Consider the following 21,522-nt stretch of genomic DNA (forward strand, 5'->3'; position numbering starts at 1 on the left):
GGCATCTAGGAGTTTCCTGAATTCTGGAGTTCTGGCTGATGACCATACCACACCATGTCTGAAACCATGAAGCCTGGGACCTGGAGAGGAGGGTTGAGAATTACCTGCAGATCTGTGCCTCGTGTCTTTGTGCCTTTGTGTTCAGACTCTTCTAAAGAAGATTATTCTCAGCCATTTCTGTGTCAAGCACCAATTTACTTGACATCCCTGAATCATAGCAGAATTAAAAAAACAGTAATGCAGGGGTGCCTGGGTGGCTCAGTTGGTTAAGTGGGTTAAGTGTCCTACTCTTGATTTCAGCTCAGCTCATGATCCCAGCATCATGGGATCGAGTCCCATGCTCAGTGTGGAGCCTTCTTAAGATTCTTTCTCTCTCTCTATTTCTCTTTTTCTCCCCCAACCCCGCTCACACACTCTCTCTCTAAAATAATAAATAATAATAATAATAATAATAATAATAATACAGATTGCAGCTATGAGCCAGGGAGCCAGATCTTGAAGAATGAGTGGGTCCACCCACCTCATCGCCTACTCCTCACCCCCATGAATGGCTGAAACGACTATGTGCCTGGAGTTCAATTATGCATTTGATACATTAAGCTGAACCTAATGGAGAGTTTGCTCGAAATAAAGGCTTCACAAGGAAGAGCCACCAAGGGGAACCTTGTAAGTTGGGGAATCCAATGTGGTGAGAGGTGCTTGGCAGAGACAGGAATCATTGCTGCAGAAGGCTGGTGTGATCACAGATTGAGATGAGGGGTTTGGACTTTATTCTGTAAGCAATGGGGAACTACCAAAAATAAGTAGCCGTCGTGTTTTAGGAAGTTCAGTCTGGCAGCAGAAAAGGGGGGATGCTTTTGTGGAGAAAGTCATAGGTTAAGTAAAAGAAGGGGGAGTAGGGAAAAAGAGCAATTTGGAATCCAGTTGATACAAATTCAGGCAAGAGACGAAGAGGGTCTGGCCTATAGGAGCCAGGAGCAATGGAGACTATTAAAAGACAATGAGAAGTAGAATCAATGAGATCTGGATGATCTGTTTGGATGGGATATTTCTGTCTTAGCCTGAATTCCCCTGCTACTGGCCCAACATTCCCCAAAACAGAACCTAAGACAGAGGTTTATGTGCAAGTAGTAGCTGTGGGCAGCCAGCCTGGGGAGCAGGACGGAGGGATCAGGGCAGTGGAAGGAGCAAAGAGGGAAAGGCAATGCCAGGACGTGTCCCTATATCATGACTGGTGCTCCATATCTCTGAGCCTTCAAGTGGTCACAGGAGACGTGTTCTCCACAGACTTCCATCCCTCATTGGTTCAGGGTGTCCTCACGGGTGTCCACAGCCCTGCACTTGGTAGCCCTGCATGTGCGAGTGTTAAGCAGACCCCTGGTTCCTTAGGTGTCACATGTGGACCTCAGAGAAGCCACAGAGCAATAAGCAAGAGGTGCTTGAGGTCAGCTTGCGGTACTGTCTCACTGCACCTGAGCTCAGTTTTATATTTGACTATGTTTCATAGCACCTTTCTCCTGCTTTTTGAACAAGGAGCCCTACGTTTTCTTTTTGCACGGGAATCCTACACATCACATAGCCTGTCTTGCTGGTAATTCCTACAAAAGAAGCAAACTCAATCGAAAACCCAGGTCCTACCTGAAGATATTATGTCATCGTTTTATTTCGAGGACAGGTGTGTATACATGGGTGTGTGTGGGGGTGTGCGCGGGCGTGTTTCTAGTTTGCATGAGGCCTGTGTGCGGCAACAGGGGGAGGTGGGCCCCGCGGGCCTGGGAGCTCAGATGTGGTCTTACTGCCACCTTGTGTTCGGTCTGTGCACAGCATGTAGCTCCCGGAGGAGCCTCGCTCCCCAAGTAAGGGCGAAGGCCACCACTCCAGGGCCACGCTGGTGCACCAGTAGGGTTACTGTTCAGCAGGTGGTGTTTAATGAAGGTAGACTACCTGTAGACACTATTTTAGAGCCAGGGCTGAAAATGCCTCTGTGTGTGTGTGTGTGTGTGTGTGTCCCTGTGCCTTTCTCTTTCCACACCATCTTTTACTTCACTCCTACATTCCTCTTCTTTTCCACCCCCTCCCTTCGCCATCCGGCACACGGAACACTGAAAGCACAAGGAGTCTGTTGAGTTAAACCACAGCCCACCTTTCCATATGTGGGCGGCCTGGCCATTGAGGTGCCTCCTGGAGAACGCCAGGGTTGTGAGGCACTGCAGGGGCGAAGCCGGGAGAGGGTTCGGGTCCTGGGAGGCTGCTGAGTCAGGTTTCCTGTCAGCCTGGACTGCTGGGCCTGATAGGGTCTCTAGGGACAGACACACAGCCAAGTAAATATTCTTACTCTGTGATTCCAGGGGCTGCGGCCAAGGAGCCCTGGTATTTACCACTTACAAAATAGTGAAAAGGAATAATTAATCCTCCCCCAAAACAGAGGATAAGGAAATGATCGATCCCATATTGGCTATAGGCTAGACACTAAAGGAACAACTTATTTGATGGTGGACACAGAGGAGACAGAGAAATGAAGCCCAAGGGGAGAGCGAATGGCTCGGTATTAAATAAGAATGAAGCAAATATCCCTGATTTCTTTATTTCCTCCTGCTTTGTCCAGGGCTCTGACCACACGTGTCCCCAAGGATTAGCAGAGGAGATTGACTGGAGCCAGAGCATGACCCCTTTGTCATGTCCGTGGAGAAATACATGTTCCAGGTATTTTGGGTGAGATACTAGAGGCATGAAAAGACAAGGACTGATTAATACTTTTAAATTAATGTGAACATTTTTGTCAGTCTAAAAGTAAAACATAAATTATAGGGAAATTGAAAAAATTATAAACACATAATTATAATCAGTAATCTGGTCTCTTGCCTATTACTTAGTATTTGAGTTATTTCCTTCTTAATCTTTTTATATCTATCTATCTATCTATCTATCTACCGATCTATCCTATAACTATACCTCTATCTTTAACCATACGTTTTTCAAAATTTGGAACCCATCGGATTTTATAAACTGGAATTACAACATGTTATTTCTTAATGCATTTAACTCTGCCTCTACTGTTAGAGTTATTCATTTAACTCTCCCTGTACTGTTTTATTTATGTGTTTTTATTCTAAATAATCCCATGGCACATGTCCTTATAAATAAACTTTAGAATTTCTCAGTATATCCTTGGAATAGATTCCTTAAAGTGGTATAACTAGGTCAATAGATAAAAATCTTGAAAACACTCTTGCCAAACTGTTTTGTAGACAAGTTATGGCAAATTATATTGCTACCACCAGGATAGGAAATTACCCACTTCCCCATACTCCCCATAACCCTGAACTTTCTTTTAACTTTTGGTAATTTGCTAGATTAAATTGTCATTGTTTTAACTTGCTTTCTCTTGGAAACTAGGGAGGCTGAATATACTGCGTTATTAGACATCCTGAGGGTTGTCTGCTGGGCTTTAAGTTTAAAAAGATATTCATCTACGTTTTCTTCTTTTTTTTTAAGCTTTGTTAGTATTAACTCTTTAGTGTATCTATGGTAAAAGGCAAAGATATAATTAAACACTTTTTCCTGGAGCACCTGGGTGGCTCAGTTGGTCGAGCATGTGACTCTTGATCTTGGGGTTGTGAGTTTGAGCCCCAAACTTGATGTAGAGATTTCTTAAAAAAAAAAAAGAAACAAAAGAATTCTTTCTCTAAATCTTTAACCAGTTGTTCCACCATCAGTGATTGTTATGCTCTCTTTAATATATGAGCAAATTGAATTTACATTGGGGGATTTTTCTGGGCCACCTGCTTTAAGTTCCTTTACCTGTCTGTTGATTTTGGCACCAGTACTGAGCCCTAGTTCGATCACTATGGCTTTATAATATATGCCATTTTAATATCTGGTAGAGCAAGGCTATTTGTTATTTTTCCTTTTCAAAAACTTCATAGCTTTCTATCTCATTCCCAGGTGAGCTATTCTCTTACATAGATTTTAGAATTATTTTGTTAAGAAAAAAATCCATTGGAAGTCCCGCACCCCTATTGGAAGTTTTGATTGAAATGGCATGAAATCTGTACGTTAACCAATTGACATAAGTAAGGTTTTGTAAGCAAGGATTCCGTGACAGCAATCAGGACTTTCTCCTTGAGCCATTGCTCCTCCAGAGGACAGAGTGAGGATTTAGAGCCTGGGCCGTGGTCTGGGGCCTCGTTATGTGAGCTTAGCAAGTCCCAGAACCTCCCTGTGCCTCAATTTCATCATCTCATACATCATCTCTTGTTATTTCATTAGGCCCAGAATCAACATGGTGCCTGGAACACCTTCTCACAATCAAATCTCAAAACATTGAATGATTAAATTTTTAATCTGTCCATCCAAAAAGTACCTTCTAGCCTCCAAAGGAAAGACTATCTGGAAAAGGAAAGGCAGTATAACTGACAATGGGGACTATCTCCAAACTCTGGAATCTCCAGTTGCATATAAGCATGAGAAGGGTAGGGATTCCCTTCTCTCCCCCGCCTCACACACACACACACACACACACTAGGCACTTAATATGTATTTGTTGAATAAATAATGAATGAATGGTGATCGTTCTCCTGATCCTAAATTGCAGGACAGTAAGGCCAAGAGTCTTCCCCACCTTCTGTCAAATGGCCAGGGAAAATCAGACTTCTTAGGAAAACTCAGGTAAAGTGAGCCTTATTTAGGCCTTGCCACGCCTCCACACGCACACACATAAATGGAGGAGGGTGCATTGGAGAAAAATCTTGGGCTGTTTTACAAAACCAACACATTAATCAAAGAAGACCCTGGAATTTTCTCTTACCATCTGAAAGCTGTCTATGTGATTAGACAGAGTTACCTAACTGTACTCTTAAAGTGAAAGACCGTGAGATACTAATGCTGTTTAAGACATCTGTACATACATGTTCCCAGCAGCATTATTCGCAATATTAAAGCAAATGTCCATCGACAAATGAATAGAGACACAAAAGGTGGACTATCCATGCCAGGAGTATCAGTCAGCCATAAAAAGGAATGACGTACAGACACATATTATAACATGGATAAAACTTGGGACACATTCACTGAAAGAAGCCAGTCACAAAAGGACAACTGCCTGCTTCCACTTATATGAGGTCCATTGAATAGTCAGATTCATAGAGACAGAAAGCAGAAGAGTGGCTGCCAGGAGGTGGGGGTGGGGTGGGGGAATAGACAGTCATTGTTTTCTGGGTGCAGTTTCAGTTTGGGAGGATTAGAAAGTTCCAGAGACGGATGGTGGAGTACATGAATGTACTTAATATCACTTAACTGTACACTTAAAAATAATTAAGATGTGAAATTTTATATTATATATATTTTACAACAATAATTTTAAAAAGTTACTGATGCTGTTTAAAGATGCTTTCAGGGGTGCCTGGGTGGCTTCGTCGGTTGACCATCGGACTCTTGATGACAGCTCAGGTTATGATCCCAGGGTCATGGGATTGAGCCCTGAATCAGGCTCAGTGCTGAGAGTGGAGCTTTGAGATTCTCTTTCTCTCCCTCTGCACCTCTCCTCTCCTTGCATGCATTCTCTCTAAAATAAGATAATAACAATAATAATAAACATTTTAAAAAGATGCTTTAAGGGGCACCTGGGTGGCTCAGTCAGTTGAACATCTTGATTTTTGGCTCAGGTATGATTGCACGGTTCATGAGATTGAGACCCACACAACAGGCTCCACACTGGATGTGGGGCCTGCTTAAGATTCTTTCTCTCTCTCTCTCTCTTTCTCCTGATGCTCCTTCCTTGCTCTCTCTCTCTCTCCAAAAAAAAAAAAAAATGCTATTAGAACTATTTTTACAGAAAGGAAGCAAAAGGCCACTGTACACAAAGCTGGCTCACTCATTTCATGATCTGATTTGACGACCTTCAGTTGTGGGGAGAGAAAGGCATCCCATGGGCTAACATTAGGAATAGATGCTAGGGAGCCTGGGTGGCTCAGTTGGTTAAGCGTCTGACTATCAGCACAGAGCCCGGAGTCTGTTTCTAATTCTATGTCTCCTCTCTCTCTGACCCTCCCCTACTCACGCCGTCTCTCTCTCTCTCTCTCTCTCAGAAATAAATAAAACATTAAAAAAAATAAAAAAGGAATAGATGCCTACCTGACACCGGCCCTGGAATTTTCTGATTCTACCTTGACAGCAGCCCATGTTGTTGTTCTTTGCTGCCAGCTGACCTCAGTCAGCTTCTCCCCAGTCCATTAGAGATGTTCCAATAAACTTGAACCTTTAAAGAAAGGAGTCTGCATTCAGCTTCCCCCAGAAGATGTAAGTAGCACACAGGCATCTCCTCACTTCACCCATCGTCACTTCCAAGATACAGGTCTTTGCTATGCTGATATACACTCCTTGATACTCTTCTACCAGAATCGTGGGTAGGCAGTACTCTCCTTACATCCAAAGGAAAGGGGCCCCACAGAGTGTTCACTCCAGACCAAGGACAGCTGCTATAAAGATGACCTAGGAGTTCCCTGTAATATAGACTGAAAACTTTTCATTTATTTAAACTAATCTCTACACCAAACGTGGGGCTCCAACTCATAACCGCCAAATGAAGAGTTGCTTGCTCTTCCAACTGAGCCAGCCAGGCGCCCTGGAAAACAGCAGTTTCTAAATGGCAATGCTTCTCCCTCCCCTCTGAAAACCCCAAATGTTTTAACATATATAAAAATCCTAGACATGTAAATGGAAACAATTTTTATCATTGCCATCATTAACATGATAATTATCACCATTATAGAGACAGAAAAGATTTGCAGAATCTACAAGGACAGAGAAGAAGGAGTTGGCAATAATTCCAGGTTCATGGCAAATAGCATCCTAAACTGGATGGAGGAGGAGAAGCAGGTTGACCGAGACAATAGAAAGGCTCAGGGAAAGAGAAATTGATGAAGATGAGCTGGAGGGTCTGGGAGTGGAAGGAAAGTAGGTGGGTAGGAACGAAGGGAGCTCATTAGTATGTAAAGCTGAAGAATGAGGCGCCGGGGTGGTGAGTTGGTTAAACGTCTGACTTCAGCTCAGGTCATGATCTTGCAGTTTATATGAGTTCGAGCCCCTCCTAGACCTCTGTGCTGACAGCTTAGTCTGGAATCTGCTTCAGATTCTGTGTCTTCCTCTCTCTCTGCCCCTCCCCTGCCTGCATTCTGCCTTTCTCTCTCTCATAAGTAAACAGTAAAAAATAACAATACTAATAAAAATTAAAAAGCTGAAGTAAAGTCTGCAACAAGGCGGAAGCACAGAACTGCATCATCTGTTCCAAATCCGCGCTCCCTTCCGGTTTTTTATTTGCCCATGTTCCTTGAAATACCGCGAGAACGCGAAGCCAATGAGCCCTCCTGAGGTAGGCTAAAGATCCGCCTCTGCCCCGCCCCCCACGGCCCGGGCCCCGCCCCTCGCGTCTGCGCCGTAATTTGCAGTCAATAAAATTGCGCCCGTTCGGCGTTTGGGGCGAGCAACATGGCGGCCTCCATGCTGGGTTGTTTGCTTCGGACCGTACGGCAGGTCAGGACCGCGCCCTTAGCCCCAGTCCTCCGTCTCCCCACTGAGTCCCCAAACCCACGGGTTCCCTACTACTCTGCCCGCTGTAGTGTCCAGTGCGGACCCGAGCTACAGATTTGGCGGTGTTCCTAAGCCTATAACTGACAGGCGTTGAAAGCTTCAGATTGCCGCCGATTTATAAGAAGTTAGTGCAGGTGGAGAAGAGAAGGGGTCCATGGATTGAGGCCCCAGGGATCCCCAGCGTTAAGCAAGGAGATCCGAGCGAAGAAGCCTTGACGGGAGTTCAGCGAGGGAGAGGGAAAGCTTGGAGAGTGTCGTGGCCCAGAAGCAGGTGACAGAATTGCTGGAAGCAGGGAGTAGTCCGCTCTCTGCTCAGAGTTGACAGACCTATTAAAAGGGGGAGAGAATTGGCTGTTGGTTGTAGTAGTGTGGAGGTTGGGCCTTCATCACAGCAGTTTTAATGGCGTGGTGGGGCCAAAGCGTTCAAGAAAAAATGAGGAAAGAAATTGGGAGACTACGAGGGTAGACAGACCCTTGCAGATGTTTTGCCACAAAGGGGAGCAGAAAAATGGGTCAGTAGCTGGAAGGAGAGGTGGGTTAAGAGTGTTTTAGGTCCTTGTGTTTTCACGTGACAGAAGTTAACTGCAGGTTTTGGTGTTAAAGAGAAAGATCCTGTAGCGTGGGGAAAATTAAGAGAGGGAAGACTTGCTGGAGCTGTGCCCTGCGTAGGTAAAAGGTGCTGGGACTTCTGTTCCATTATTTGGTTTAAGGAACATGGAGATGGACAACATCATCTGTGTTGGCATTGTCCAATAGAAATATAATGCCAACTACATGTGTAATTTAAAAAGTTCTAGTAGCCATGTTAAAAAAGCAAAAAGAGGGGTGTCTGCGTGGCTCAGTTAGTTAAGCATCCAACTTCGGCTCAGGTCGTGATCTCAGGTCATGATCCCACGGTGCTTGGATTCGAGCCACGTCAGGCTCCGCACTGACAGCTAGCTGAGAGCGTGGAGTCGGCTTCAGATTCTGTGTCTCCCTCTCTCTCTGACCCTCCCCTGCTCATGCTGTCTCTCTCTCAGAAATAAACATTAAAAAAAATTTTTTTAAAGCAAAAAGAAACGTGAAATTAATTTTAATAAAATATTTGAAGCCAGCATATCTAAAATATTCATTCAATATGTAATCTATGAAAATGACTTATGACATATTTGCATTCTTTTTTCATACTAGATCTTCAAAATCCAGTTTGAATTTTACTTATAGCACATCTGTTTGGATGCCAAATTTTCCACTATTAAAATGGAAAATATAGTCCTACCAAAACAATAAAGTTGTTTAATATTTACAGCTGCTTCAGTTTAATTTTTTTTTTAATTTTAAATGTTTAATTTAATCTTGAGGGAGATAGGGAGACAGAGTGTGAGCAAGGGAGGGGCAGAGTGAGAGAGGGACACAGAATCCAAAGCAGGCTCCAGGCTCTGAGCTGTCAGCACAGAGCCCTATGCGGGGCTTGAACTCAAAAGCCATGAGATAAAGTCAGACACTCATCCGACTGAGCCATCCAGGCGCCCCGACTTCAGTTTAAATTTTTAATGAATTAAAATTAAATAAAATTAGGAATTAATGTTCCCCAGTTGTACTAGTTGTAACATTTTAAGTGTTCGGTAGCAATATGTGGTTAGCGGCTACTCTATTAGAATGGATCTTTAATAACAGGAGGGAATGTACAGCATATGATTACAGATGCTGGTAAGTGGGTAGATTTAACTGGATGTTTATGGAAGTTCCTGATTGCTTCTAATTTTATAATTAAAGAGAAGTCATCAGTGGCATGTGAGGATGTGGGAGCAGGTGTTAGGGATTTAAGGAAAGAAGAAATGGTGTGAAATAGGAGTAGACGGGAAAACTAGTAACAAGAATTGAAGCAAGTACAGTGATGTTAGAGAGGGGCCAGAGAGTTGAGGATGTAGGAAAGACAACATTGTATTTACACACGGAAATTCAGGCTGGGTAAGAGGAGACAGGAAATCAAGAGCCGAGAGTGAAAAGGTGGTAGGATCAATGACTTAAAAACCTCACAGGAATTGTTATTGGGGTGTTTGAAGGAGCAAGCTAGAAATAAGCAATAGAGAATGAGATACACAAAACTGAGATAATAGAAAGCTTGCACTTAATGGTAATAAAAGACTCAGAGCAAAGAAATAAGTACAAAAGTCACTGGAAGAGAGGAATTTGAGGTACAGAGAGATCAGGAGATATAATTTCATGTGTATTGAGCTCACCAAGAATTAGGACAAGAATATTGGAGAGAGAGCATCTGACTCTTTTTTTTTTTTTTTTAATGTTTATTTTTATGAGAAAGAGGAGCAGGGGAGGGGCAGGAGAGAGAAGGGGACAGAGGATCTGATAGCTGGCTCCACACTGACAGGAGAGAGCCCAGTGCAGGGTAGAACTCAGTAAGTGCAAGATCATGACCTGAGTGGAAGTCGGATGCTCAACCAACTGAGCCACGCAGGCACCCCTAAGCATCTTATTCTTTTTTTAAATGTTTTATTTATTTCTGAGAGAGAGAGACAGCGTGGGGGGGGGGGGTGGGTCAGAGAGAGACACACACAGAGAATCTGAAACAGGCTCCAGGCTCTGAGCTGGCTGTCAGCACAGAGCCCGGCGCGGGGCTTGAACCCACCAACCATGAGATAGTGACCTGAGCCAAAGTTGGATGCTTAACTGACTGATCCACCCAGGCGCCCCGCTAAGCATCTTATTCTTGATCTCAGCTCCTGTCGTAATCTCAGGGATCATGAATTCAAACCCTGTGTTGGAGCCTACTTAAAAAATACTAATATTGGAGAGAGTAACAGTGAGCCAGGATCTAGATTCACTTAAAAATGAAAGGAAGACTATGGTAGATGAGTGCAAGAGTGAGGGTTGGTGGGAGGTATAACTCAAAAGCATTAAAGGCACAGCTACCTTTCAGGAAGGAAGGTTTGGGAGCTGCCCTGAAGAGCGAGCAGTACACTTCCCTGCACACCTCCATGCCCAATTGTGGGAGAAAAAACCTCCAGGGGAAGCTATCAGGAGGGATTCAAGATTCAGCTAGAGCAAAAATCTGCAGATGGTCAGAGAAGTTGAGGATTTCAAAGATTTTGATGACCATACAACATGAATAGGGCCCAGTGGAGGCATTTGGGGAGGTGACAGGGACAGGATAGAATGTGTGCAGAATAGATTGCAATCTCATATATACAGCATTAACCAGTAAGAAAATACTAATAATAGAAATGTAGGCAAAGGATGTAAAACATTCACAGAAGTAATGTAACCGACCAATAAATGTTTTAAGCGTGTATTTCTAGTCAGAAAAAAATTATACAAAAAAAGAATGAGAGGTATTTTAAAATAAATAGAAACCTACAGGAGTTGGTAGAGAGGAAGTTGATTAGGAATAGTGTGGGAAAGAATCAAAGGAAAATGTTTAATTTTGATTTCTAAGTCTCCTTAACTTTAAGTTTCGTAGGTAAAAGCAAACTGTACATTGCCCCTCAACACGAATTGTTTCTTTCAGCCAGAATATCTCCCCTTGTCTTATGAATATATCTTGCTCATTTTCCTTTTGGGTTGGGACAAACTTCACCTTCTCTCCATTTCCCCATGCCCCCCCCCCCTCCCGCTGTATAAAAATTCTGTCAGTCCTGGGGCGCCTGTGTGACTCCCCCCTGCTCACGCGCTCTCTCTCTCTCTCTCTCTCTCTCCCCCTCTCCCCTTCTCTCCCCCTCCCCCTTCCCCCTAGAAATAAATAAAACATTAAAAAAAAAATTCTGTCAGTCCCTTCAAAGCCTTAGTGAAGCTCCCGTTTCCGGGACACTTGTTTCCAGCCCAGCTACAGTGACCATGGTGTTCATTTGACTCAGTTATGTGTCAAATCAGTATTGAAATTCCATTTGTGCTTGTCTTCCAAAAGTGATTGTAGAATTGTTGTTTTTCTCCGTGAGAATTTTAGCTCTGAAGGCATTCAGTTTATCTTTTATTAATAGATTGGGCTTTCCAGTAATCTCATCTTCACTTTTATATTATGTATTATGCTGATGTACATTTCTATGAACAGCTTTTATTGGAAGCCATCATTACTTTCTGTAGCCGAAATTTAATTAACACATAGCGTTTGCTCTGGTTTGGAAGAGTCTTGAGTTTCTAGTGGCCTATACAATCTATGCCTGCAATATGTTAAACAAAATGCAGCTGAGTAAACTTAAAGATCTAATTGGCTTTATTAAGTCATTCTTGAGTCAGGCACCATCCCATCTAGCAAATAGAGGGAAGCTCTCAGGTTCTGTAGAAAATAAAGATTTTTATAGGAAGGAGGATGGGGCAAGAAAGTCACCAGCAGAATAAAAGAATTTTTTCAGGTAAGATCACCTTCCCTTAGGGGGAAAGAGCATGAGGGTCTTATGCAGATGACCTCATCTTCCTTCACAGGGATGGAGGGCCATGTGGCACTCATTGGCACCCACCAGAAAATTCCCAACTGCCCAGTTAAGACTGCTTTGCTGGGGGGAGGTTGAAACTGCAGTTAGATCAGGTATTAAGCCCTGGTTCAGACTTGGGTCTGTGGTTTTCCATTTTACAGTTATCCCCTTTAGATCAAACTTATGTGATCAAAATTAAAGGCATTAGCGCCACTCTCAGGTACCAACCTTAAATTCTAGCAGTTTCTGTTATTCCCTTGTGTGACCCATCCATAGGTCATGGCTTAATCTCTGGGATATTCACAGGTCATGGCTTCGGGTTCACAGTTTTTTAAGTTGGTCACTTTCTTTGTTCCTTAGATGTTTCAAGTCCTTTTTAATTTTTTTTTTTAAACAATCCCTATGCCCAACGTGGGGCTTGATCAGCACCCCAAGATCAGGAGTAGCACACTCCACCAACTACGCCCGCCAGGCACCCACAGATGTTTCAGGTGTTAGGGAGATCATTTGCTTGGTGGTTAGCAGCTGTGAACATGTATTTAAAGCTTTTAAGAGAATACAGCAGACCACAGAAATTCTTACAATTGCTAGAAGCCAGGTAATTCCCAATACATGGAGTGCACTATAGAACTATGGTTCTCAAGACCCAAACCAATCAAAATTAAGTAATTCAAAGGACCCCATGCAAGGAGCTCCCTTTTTAAGCCAAGGGGCTTGTTCTGTGATCTTATGTAATTGAGTTTCCGTTTCCCCAGAAGTGTTAATCCAAGCAGAGCAGATGGTGGCCATAAGCACAGACATTTTGCTCAGATAAAAGAAAACCAAGAGCTGTTTTATTATTAAGGATCTGTATTGGGCTGCTGTTGCCTTAGCAACAGATTTTGCAATAATTTTAAGAATGAAGGCAGAGTTCTTGATCATAGCCTCATTTATGTGTATCTCTAACCAGAGAAATAGGGACTTGTCAAAAGGAATGAATCCTGAGTCGTGAAAGCCTCCTGGTAGGTCCTTTTTAACTCAACAATGTAAATTCAGGGGAATCGACAGATGAGATGTGTTATTTTGCTTGTGAAAAGTTAAGAGCACAGTTAGATTTTTTTTTCCTAGCCTGAAATTACAGAGGTTATGTCCTCCTGGCAACAGCCTGGCAGATACGGATGGGGACATTAATCTTTCCAGGCCAGTGCCAGAGCGAAGGAAAAAGAATGGATGGATTTTATGTTTTTAATATGAAATCGATCTGTCATCTTGGGCTGAAGCAGGCTGCCTCAAGAGCAGCTGCTTCTCTTTCTTGTAATTTTGATTTAGAGGTCTGCCACATCTGTATGGACAGGGGAAGTGGAGCCTTTTATTTTTTTAAGCTGTGGGTTGTGTACCCAAGACTTAATACTTTTTAGTTTTACTGTAGCGTCAGTGGTCAGGAGTACTTGGTAAGGTCTTTTCCAGTGGGGCTCAAGAACTGTTTTTCTCTGAGGATGTTTCCAAAATGCCAATTTATCCACGTGTCCCAGTCTTACAAATACAATGTAAAGACTTAGTATTACTTGGGGCGCCTGGGTGGCTTAGTCGGTTAAGTGTCCGACTTTTGCTTAGGTCATGATCTCGCGGTTCGTGGGTTTGAGCCCCGCATCGGGCTCTGTGCTGACTGCCAGCTCAGAGCCTGGAGCCTGTTTCAGAGTCTGTGACTCCCTCTCTCTCTGACCCTCCCCTGCTCACGCTGTCTGTCTGTCTGTCTGTCTGTCTGTCTCTGTCTCTGTCTCTCTCCTAGAAATAAATAAAACCTTAAAAAAAAAGGACAGTATTAACTTGACAATGCTTCCCATGTTTTACTTATTTTTACATATTTTCCCCCAGCTCCTTCCCCTTCCCCCTTTTATATGTTAATTAACAAACCTTTCAGAATATTCCAGGTCAAAGACATCATTTATTTTTAAAGTTTATTTGAGAGAGAGTGCACACACGTGCACATGAGCCAGGGGAGGGTCGGAGATGGGGAGAGAGAGAATCCTGAGCAGAGCCTCACTGAGCCCAGCCCTCAGTGCACCTCTAACTCAGGAACTCTGGGATCATGACCTGAGCCAAGATCAAGAGTCACACACTTAACTGAGCCACCCAGGTGTCCCTTAAAACTCATTTTGTAAAGTAATTTCATTGTAGTCTGAACCAGCTTGATCACACATTAAAATTTCTTCCAAAGACTCCTTTTCCAACAAACATGTAACTTTCTTCCCCTACATTTTGGTTTTGTCATGTGTTTTTCTTTAATTTGTTTTCCCCTTAACAAAAATTCATCTCTAATTCTCATACTTGTTTTTAGTGAAAACATATCTTACTTTCTTGGCATTTGGAGATGTTTCCCTTATTTTTAGTAGTTTCAATTACATGTATTAATTTGAATTTTTAACCTTAGAAACGAATTTCTAGTGAAAACTAAGAAGTAAGCAACTGTGAATGGTCTGGTAACCAACAGTCCTTAAATTTGCAAATATATGAATACATTTTATAATTTCAAGAAACGTGTGTCTCTTTGAATTTTTTAAAATATTTTTGAGAGAGAGAGGGAAAGTGAGTAAGGGAGGGGCAGAGAGCGAAGGGACAGAGGTTCTGAAGCAGGCTCTGTGTTAATGGAACTGAGCCTGATTTGGGGCTCAAACTCACAAATGAGCTCTGAGATCATGACCTGAGCTGAAGTTGGACACTTCACCTACTGAGCTACTCAGACTAAGTATTTTACTGTAACATTAACACATCTAAACCTCTTTTAATTTCTCTGTCATAAGAATCCAAAGGTACATAGACTTGTGTTTAGTAATTAATGTTTTAGTACTTTGTCCTATTTGGAAAGGATCTAGATATTTAATGAATTTATCTTAACTCATCATTTAACTTAGCAAAACTTTAAGTTTTCAAGTTACTAAAAAGATTTAGAGAACTGTTTTATGTCTCTATTTTTTTATTTTTTTGAGAGACCAAGAGCGAGTAGGGGAGGGGCAGAGAGAGAGAGGGAGACACGGAATCCGAAGCAGGCTCCAGGCTCTGAGCTGTCAGCACAGAGCCCAATGGGGGGCTCAAATCCACCAACTGTGAGATCATGACCTGAGCTGAAGTCAGCCACTTAACCTACTGAGCCACCTAGGTGCCTCTGGAGACACTATTTTAAAAGGTTACCTAAAACTTTTTATTTATTTGCTAAATAATTATATTTAAATTACCTACCAAACATTAAGCATTAGACAAAATCAGCCAGTATCCCAATCTGCTATTTTTTGGTGGGCAGATGTAAACAATATCTTAGGTAGAATAAAAGTTATGTATTTAATGGTGATAACTCTAAAGATATGTCTGTTTTGAAAGTAGTTTTCATATCAAATCTATTTTCAGATCACATGAACTTGAAAAACATTTGAGTTAGTTTCTAGCTTTCTGAGAGTTTTAGAATGCCCAAATTTTATAAGCACTTGCCTTCAAACCAACTAAATAGAACTCTTTTACAAATTAATTTTAGCAGTACCATTTGGAGTTTGAAAAAATCTCATACTTACAACATATATGGACACAAATACATAGGTGAAGTATAAACAAAAATTTATAGCTTTTGTTTTTACTAATATTTCCAAATACCTCCTTGTTTTTATTTATCTTTTGGATGAAAACTTCTCCCTAAAGTTTTGCATTTTAAAGAATGGCTCTTAGGTCCTAGAGAAGGTGGGGTAGAAAATTTACAGAAAAAGTATCCAAGTTTTCCTCAAGGTGGAGATTTGGAGCATATCTGTCTGTTATCAGAGGTGCTAGAGTCTGGGCCTAAGAAGCCTTTCCATAGTTTGTATTTAAAAGGGCGCCTGGCTGGCTCAGTCAGTAGAGCATGTGACTCGTGATCTAGTGGAGGCTACTTAAAGAGAAGAAAAAAAAAAGGGCCTTTTTCCACCACTTTTTTTCCCATTAGTCTCAGGTGATTGCAGAGTGTGCTTACATTTCAGAGATGTGATAAGATTTCATCATTCCAAGGGACAGAGGAAGTAAAAAATATTTTTATAAGAGCGTCAGGATAATTGCAATTTAAAATTTACCTTTTTTCTTAAGTACAGGACAATTTTGTTTCAATATCCTGGCCTTTTATAATATGTGCATTTTGAAAATAGACAAGGTTTAAAGATTGTTAAAAATAGGTGGATTTTGACTTGTTTCTAGAGTTTCATTTCTGGTCTTGGAGATTTGTAAGACAAAGACCGTTTTTCTCCAGAGAACTGGGTCACAGCCTGAATATCAAGGAACTGGCTCACCTTTTTAAATGGATTTACTTCTTTTTATCAGGGAGATTTTTACCGAAAATGAGAATCAAAAGATTGCTGTCTTTGTACAAGTCTGTATAAAATAAAGCATTTTAACAGAAGCCTTCTTTCTGGTTATACAGTTCAACCTTGGCATCTCTAAGCCTTCTATTAGTATAAAGTATTAACTTTATCCTTTAAAATGTTTGCTGCTGTTCAGGGAACATGAATTCTCTGGTGGACGGTGGGGGGTGGCTAGGATACATCTGCAAAGGTCATTGCATGAAAATGCCTGAAGCGGAATGGGATTGATCATAGTAAACCAGACCCTCCAGTTTGTTCCCCAGGCTTCTGCTAAATTCACTTTCTGCTTTCAACATTTACAAGAATAGCTGATATACTTTGAACCTAGAGATTAGGCTGGCGTGCTCTCTGTGAATCTTGTAGAGAATGGGAAGTTAAAACAGACAGGGCTGAGATGGCCAACAGACACATGAAACGATGCTCAGCATCCCTCCTCATCAGGGAAATACAAATCAAAACCACACTGAGATACCACCTCAATCCAGTCAGAGTGGCTAAAATGAGCAGATCAGAGAACTCTAGATGCTGGCGAGGATGTGGAGAAACGGGCACCCTCCTACACTGTTGGTGGGAATGTAAACTGGTACAGCCCCTCTGGAAAACAGTGTGGAGGTTCCTCAGGAAGCTAACAATGGAACTCCCCTATGACCCAGCTAGCACTGCTAGGAATTTACCCAAGGGATACAGAAATGCTGAGGCATAGGAGCACATGTACCCCAATGTTCATAGCAGCACTCTCAACAATAGCTAAAACATGGAAAGAACCTAAGTGTCCATCAACAGAAGAATGGATCAAGAGGATGTGGTTTATCTATACCATGGAGTACTACATGGCAATGAGAAACAATGAAATCTGGCCATGTGTAGCAACATGGATGGACCTTGAGGGTGCTATGCTGAGCGAAATAAGTCAGGCAGAGAAGGACAAATATCATATGTTTGCACGTATAGGAGGATTAGGAGGAACTTGACGGAGGAACAAGGGGGAGAAGAAGGGCGGAAATGGTGGGGGAAAGGGAGAGAGGCAAACCATGAGAGACTCTTGAATGCTGACAAAAACTGAGGACTGATGGATGTGGGGGGGGGGGAGGGATGGGCATGGAGGAGGGCACTTGTGGGGATGAGCACTGAGTGTTATGTGGAAACTAATTTGACAATAAACTATTTGTAAAAAAAAAAAACTGAGGACTGATGGATATGGGGGGGAGGAGGGATGGGCATGGAGGAGGGCACTTGTGGGGATGAGCACTGAGTGTTATGTGGAAACTAATTTGACAATAAACTATTTGTAAAAAAAAAAAAATTAAAAAACAGACAGGGCTGGATTTTAAGAAGGGGAAGTTTTGGGGTGCCTGGGTGGCTCAGTCGGTTAAGCCTCTGACTCTTGGTTTCAGCTCAGGTCCTGATCTCACAGTTTGGTGGGTTTGAGCCTGGCATCAGGTTCTGCGCTAACAGCACAGAGCCTGCTTGGGATTCTCTCTCCCCCTCTCCCTCCCCCCTTCTCCCCCTCTCCCCCTTCTCCCCTCCCTGGTGCCCCCCTCCCCCGTCTCTCCCCCTCTCCCCCCCACTTCCCCCCCCCGCTCACGCTCTTTGTGTCTCCCAAAATAAATAAACTTAAAAAAAAAGGGTTATTTTCATTGGATGTGGACATTTATTTGTCTTCAGTCTAATTTTTGTTCTTTAAAGTTTATTTAAACTTTAGAGAGTGCATGTGAGAGTATCTTTGGTTAAGCCATAAAAAGGCTTACTGAGAGGGGGGTCATTAAAATTAATAAGACCCTACTTGTCAATGGCCAGACAACAGAGCCTTTAAATTGGCTACACTGGGAAAAAAAATTATTTCTAAAGAGCTCTCAGTTGCCTTATTAGTAGAATGGCTAGCTTTAGGGACTCCTTTGACAAGATAAAAGAACAAAAATTAGGGGCACCTGGGTGGCTCAGTGGGTTGAGCATCTGACTTTTGGCACATGCATGGCACATCCATGCAGTAGAATATACAACCTAAAGAGAAGGTGAAGCTTTTTAACATGGATGTGAAAGATCTCCAAGATACATTGTTAAATGAGAAAAAAGAGGGAGGGCATGAAACGTGGGATGAGGGTGTGTATACGTACTCGTATAGACAAAGGTCTCTGGAAAGACACGGGATCTAGTAACAGCAGATCCCTTTGAAAGTGGAGGGGTGGTCATTGGGCAGGTAAGGGATGAGGTGGGAGAGAGTCTACCCTGAATTTCTTCTTACACTTATTTGGTTTTTAAACCACTATTAGCCTAAGTAAAGGTCAAGCAGAATTATAATAAAAATCTAAGAAAATGTTTCACTTTCCAACACGCCTTATTGGCATTATTAATACCGCCATTTTGGCTTAATGTCTATTTGTAAGGTTATTTTGAATTAAGGTTATTAGTTTAAGTTATTAAAATGATCCAAAATTATTAGAAATAAGCTATTAGGTCATAAATAGTAAAAGGGATCACAGAATGGGAGACACTAGCAGAGCCTGGGTCTCACTGTCTTTCACCTTGTTCTTGTCTTTTAGATGGTTCCTTCATCAGCTTCAGGCCAAGTTCGAGGTTATTACGTAGACTGGAAAATGCTGCGTGACGTCAAGAGACGAAAACTTGCCTATGAATATGCAGATGAGAGGCTTCGAATCAATTCCCTCAGGAAGAATACCATTTTGCCGAAAGACCTTCAGGTGAGCTAATTAAGATGCGTCCCCATGTACCACAAGATCATTCTCCTATCAGAGCATTGTTGATACTGTTGTGACTTAGTAACAAAATAATTTCTGGAGAATATGATCAAATTCTCCCAGTCAATACAAATTAATACCCTTGAAGTGATATTGGTGAATTTCAGATTAAAGAGAACTTTTCATTCCTAACTAGCCTTTTAACTGTTTCAGTAGATGGCCCTTAGAAAGTACTGGTGCATGGTAGTCACACAGAAATTGGACAGTTATTTTGACCTAGGGTCTCTCCCCCATTTCTTCGCACTCTTTCAACTCTCAAGGTATTGGGAGACTGTGCTGATGATTGAGGCCATGTGCGTCATTTGTGGCCTAAGCTGTTCCTCACCCAGGGCAATGGGCGCCTTCATCTCTGACCTCCTTCACCCACCTTTGTGTCCATCTGGTTTACTTTCTTGTCATATTCCTTAACTTAAAAGGATGTCAACCCTGTTTGGTTTCCTGAGACATATGGGTCCTACACCTGGGTGGTAACACAGCACACCCGCATTCACAAGTCTTCTTGAGAACCTAAGCTCAAACTCAAGACTACTCACACTATCGAAAGCTGAGAGTGAAATAAAAAACCACTTATAGAAGCTGGCTGAATAATATACAGGCCATTCATTACCATTAATTCTTTTAAATCGTGTCTAGATTAGCCAGATCAGTGGAAAACCGAACGTCCTACACCATTATTACAGCTTTTACCATACAGCATTAAGCTACTTGCTTATATTACGGAGTAATAAGAGGAGGCCTCTGAGAAACAACTTAAGATGTTGTGGAGAACGTTATTTATAAAGACCCTCCACCCCCATTCCCCACTCAGAAGAAATGGCTCTGGTATAAAAACCAGCAATAGCTGTTCGAAGACTGTGAGTTACAGAAGCTGATCCTGGCTCTGAGTTGCCTACCAAGTAGTGTACAGATCAGACTTCTGTCCCAGTTCTGACAGACTTCTAGGCTTTTCACAGTACACGCTATTGACTCCTGGTCCCTGTTCCCCAATTTCCTTATTTGTAAACTGACTTAAATCTTTTTAGGAACAAGGAGAGGTATATATGTATATATAATAGGTAAATACATACATAATACATAGCTATTTTAGGACAGCCTCCATGAAACTTGACTTCCGGCCTGTTCTCCTTTCTAGTCCACTTTATATTTAAAAGTGGCACATACTATCTACCATTCATTGACTTAATTGTATTTTATAGAATTCACTAAATATTTCATAACGGCAACACATGCACGAGCTTTTGGAGATTAGGAAAGAAATTTTTTTTTCAGCTGTGCAACATACATATTTGATTTGCTAATTCTATATATTACTCTGTGTACCATGATAAGTGTAGCCATTGTCACCATACAATGTTATCACAATATTATTGACTATATTCCCTATCTCTGTGACTTACTTATTTTATAACTGGAAGTGTATAACTCTTTTTTAAAGATCGAAGTATAATTAACATATACTGTTATAAGTTTCAGGTAACTAACACATTGATTCAATAATTTTGTACATTACTCAGCCATAAATGTAATCACCATGCAACATTATTGCAGTATTATTGACTGATTTCCCCATGCTGTACTTTCCTTTTTTTTGTTTTTTAATTGAAGTATAGCTCACGCACACTGTCCTGTTAGTTTCAGGTGTACAATAGTAATTCAACAACTCTATGCACTGCTGTGCTCTCCACTGGAGTAGTTACCATCTGCCACCATATAACACTATTTATGATACATTAAATATATTCCTTATGCTGTACCTTTCCTCCCTGTGACTTCTTCATTTCATAACTGGAAGCCTGCACTTCCTGTTCTCCTTCACCCCTTTTGGCCATATACCCACGTACTTGCCCTCTGACAATCATTGGTTTTCTGTTTTTTGTGGGTCAGTTTCTATCTTAGTTATTTGATTGTTTTGTTTTTTAGATTTCATATATAAGTGAAATCATATGGCTTTTGTCTTTCTCTGTTTTACTTATCTCACTTAGTATAATAACCTGTAAGTCCATCTGTGTTATTACAAACGGCAGGATCTCATTGTTTTTTTTTAAGGCTGAGTAATATTCCATTGTATATACATATACATCTTCTCTATCCATTCATCTATCATTGGACACTTGGGTGCTTACATATCTTGACTATTGTAGATAATGCTATAATAAGAATAAGGGTACATATATTGTTTCAAATTAGTGTTTCTGTTTTCTTTGGACAGATACCCAGTAGTGGATTATTGCATTGTATAGTATTTCTGTTTTTTCATTTTTTGAAGAAACTTCATACCGTTTCCCATGGTGGCTGCACCAATTTATACTCCCACCAACAGTACAGGATAATTCCATTTTCTCGACATCCATGCCAATATTTAATCCTACCCATTCTGAAAGTTGTAAGGTGATACCTCATTGTGGTTTTGATTTTGATGGT

At 41.7% G+C, this 21,522-nt stretch overlaps 1 protein-coding gene across 1 annotated transcript in view; it reads left to right on the forward strand.

Annotated features, from left to right (window-relative positions):
• Positions 1-7,426: 7,426 nt before the first annotated feature.
• The window catches only part of MRPS14 (mitochondrial ribosomal protein S14), a 28,952-nt gene continuing 14,856 nt past the window's right edge, over positions 7,427-21,522 (forward strand). Inside the window, exons 1-2 of the mRNA XM_039242384.1 lie at positions 7,427-7,530; positions 18,886-19,044. Coding sequence (XP_039098315.1) covers positions 7,486-7,530; positions 18,886-19,044 — 204 coding nt within the window. The 5' untranslated portion in view covers positions 7,427-7,485. The remainder of the gene's footprint in view (positions 7,531-18,885; positions 19,045-21,522) is intronic.

This window comes from Hyaena hyaena, unplaced genomic scaffold (genome assembly GCF_003009895.1).
Source record: "Hyaena hyaena isolate Hyena2069 unplaced genomic scaffold, ASM300989v1 scaffold_209, whole genome shotgun sequence".
Lineage (NCBI taxonomy): Eukaryota > Metazoa > Chordata > Mammalia > Carnivora > Hyaenidae > Hyaena > Hyaena hyaena.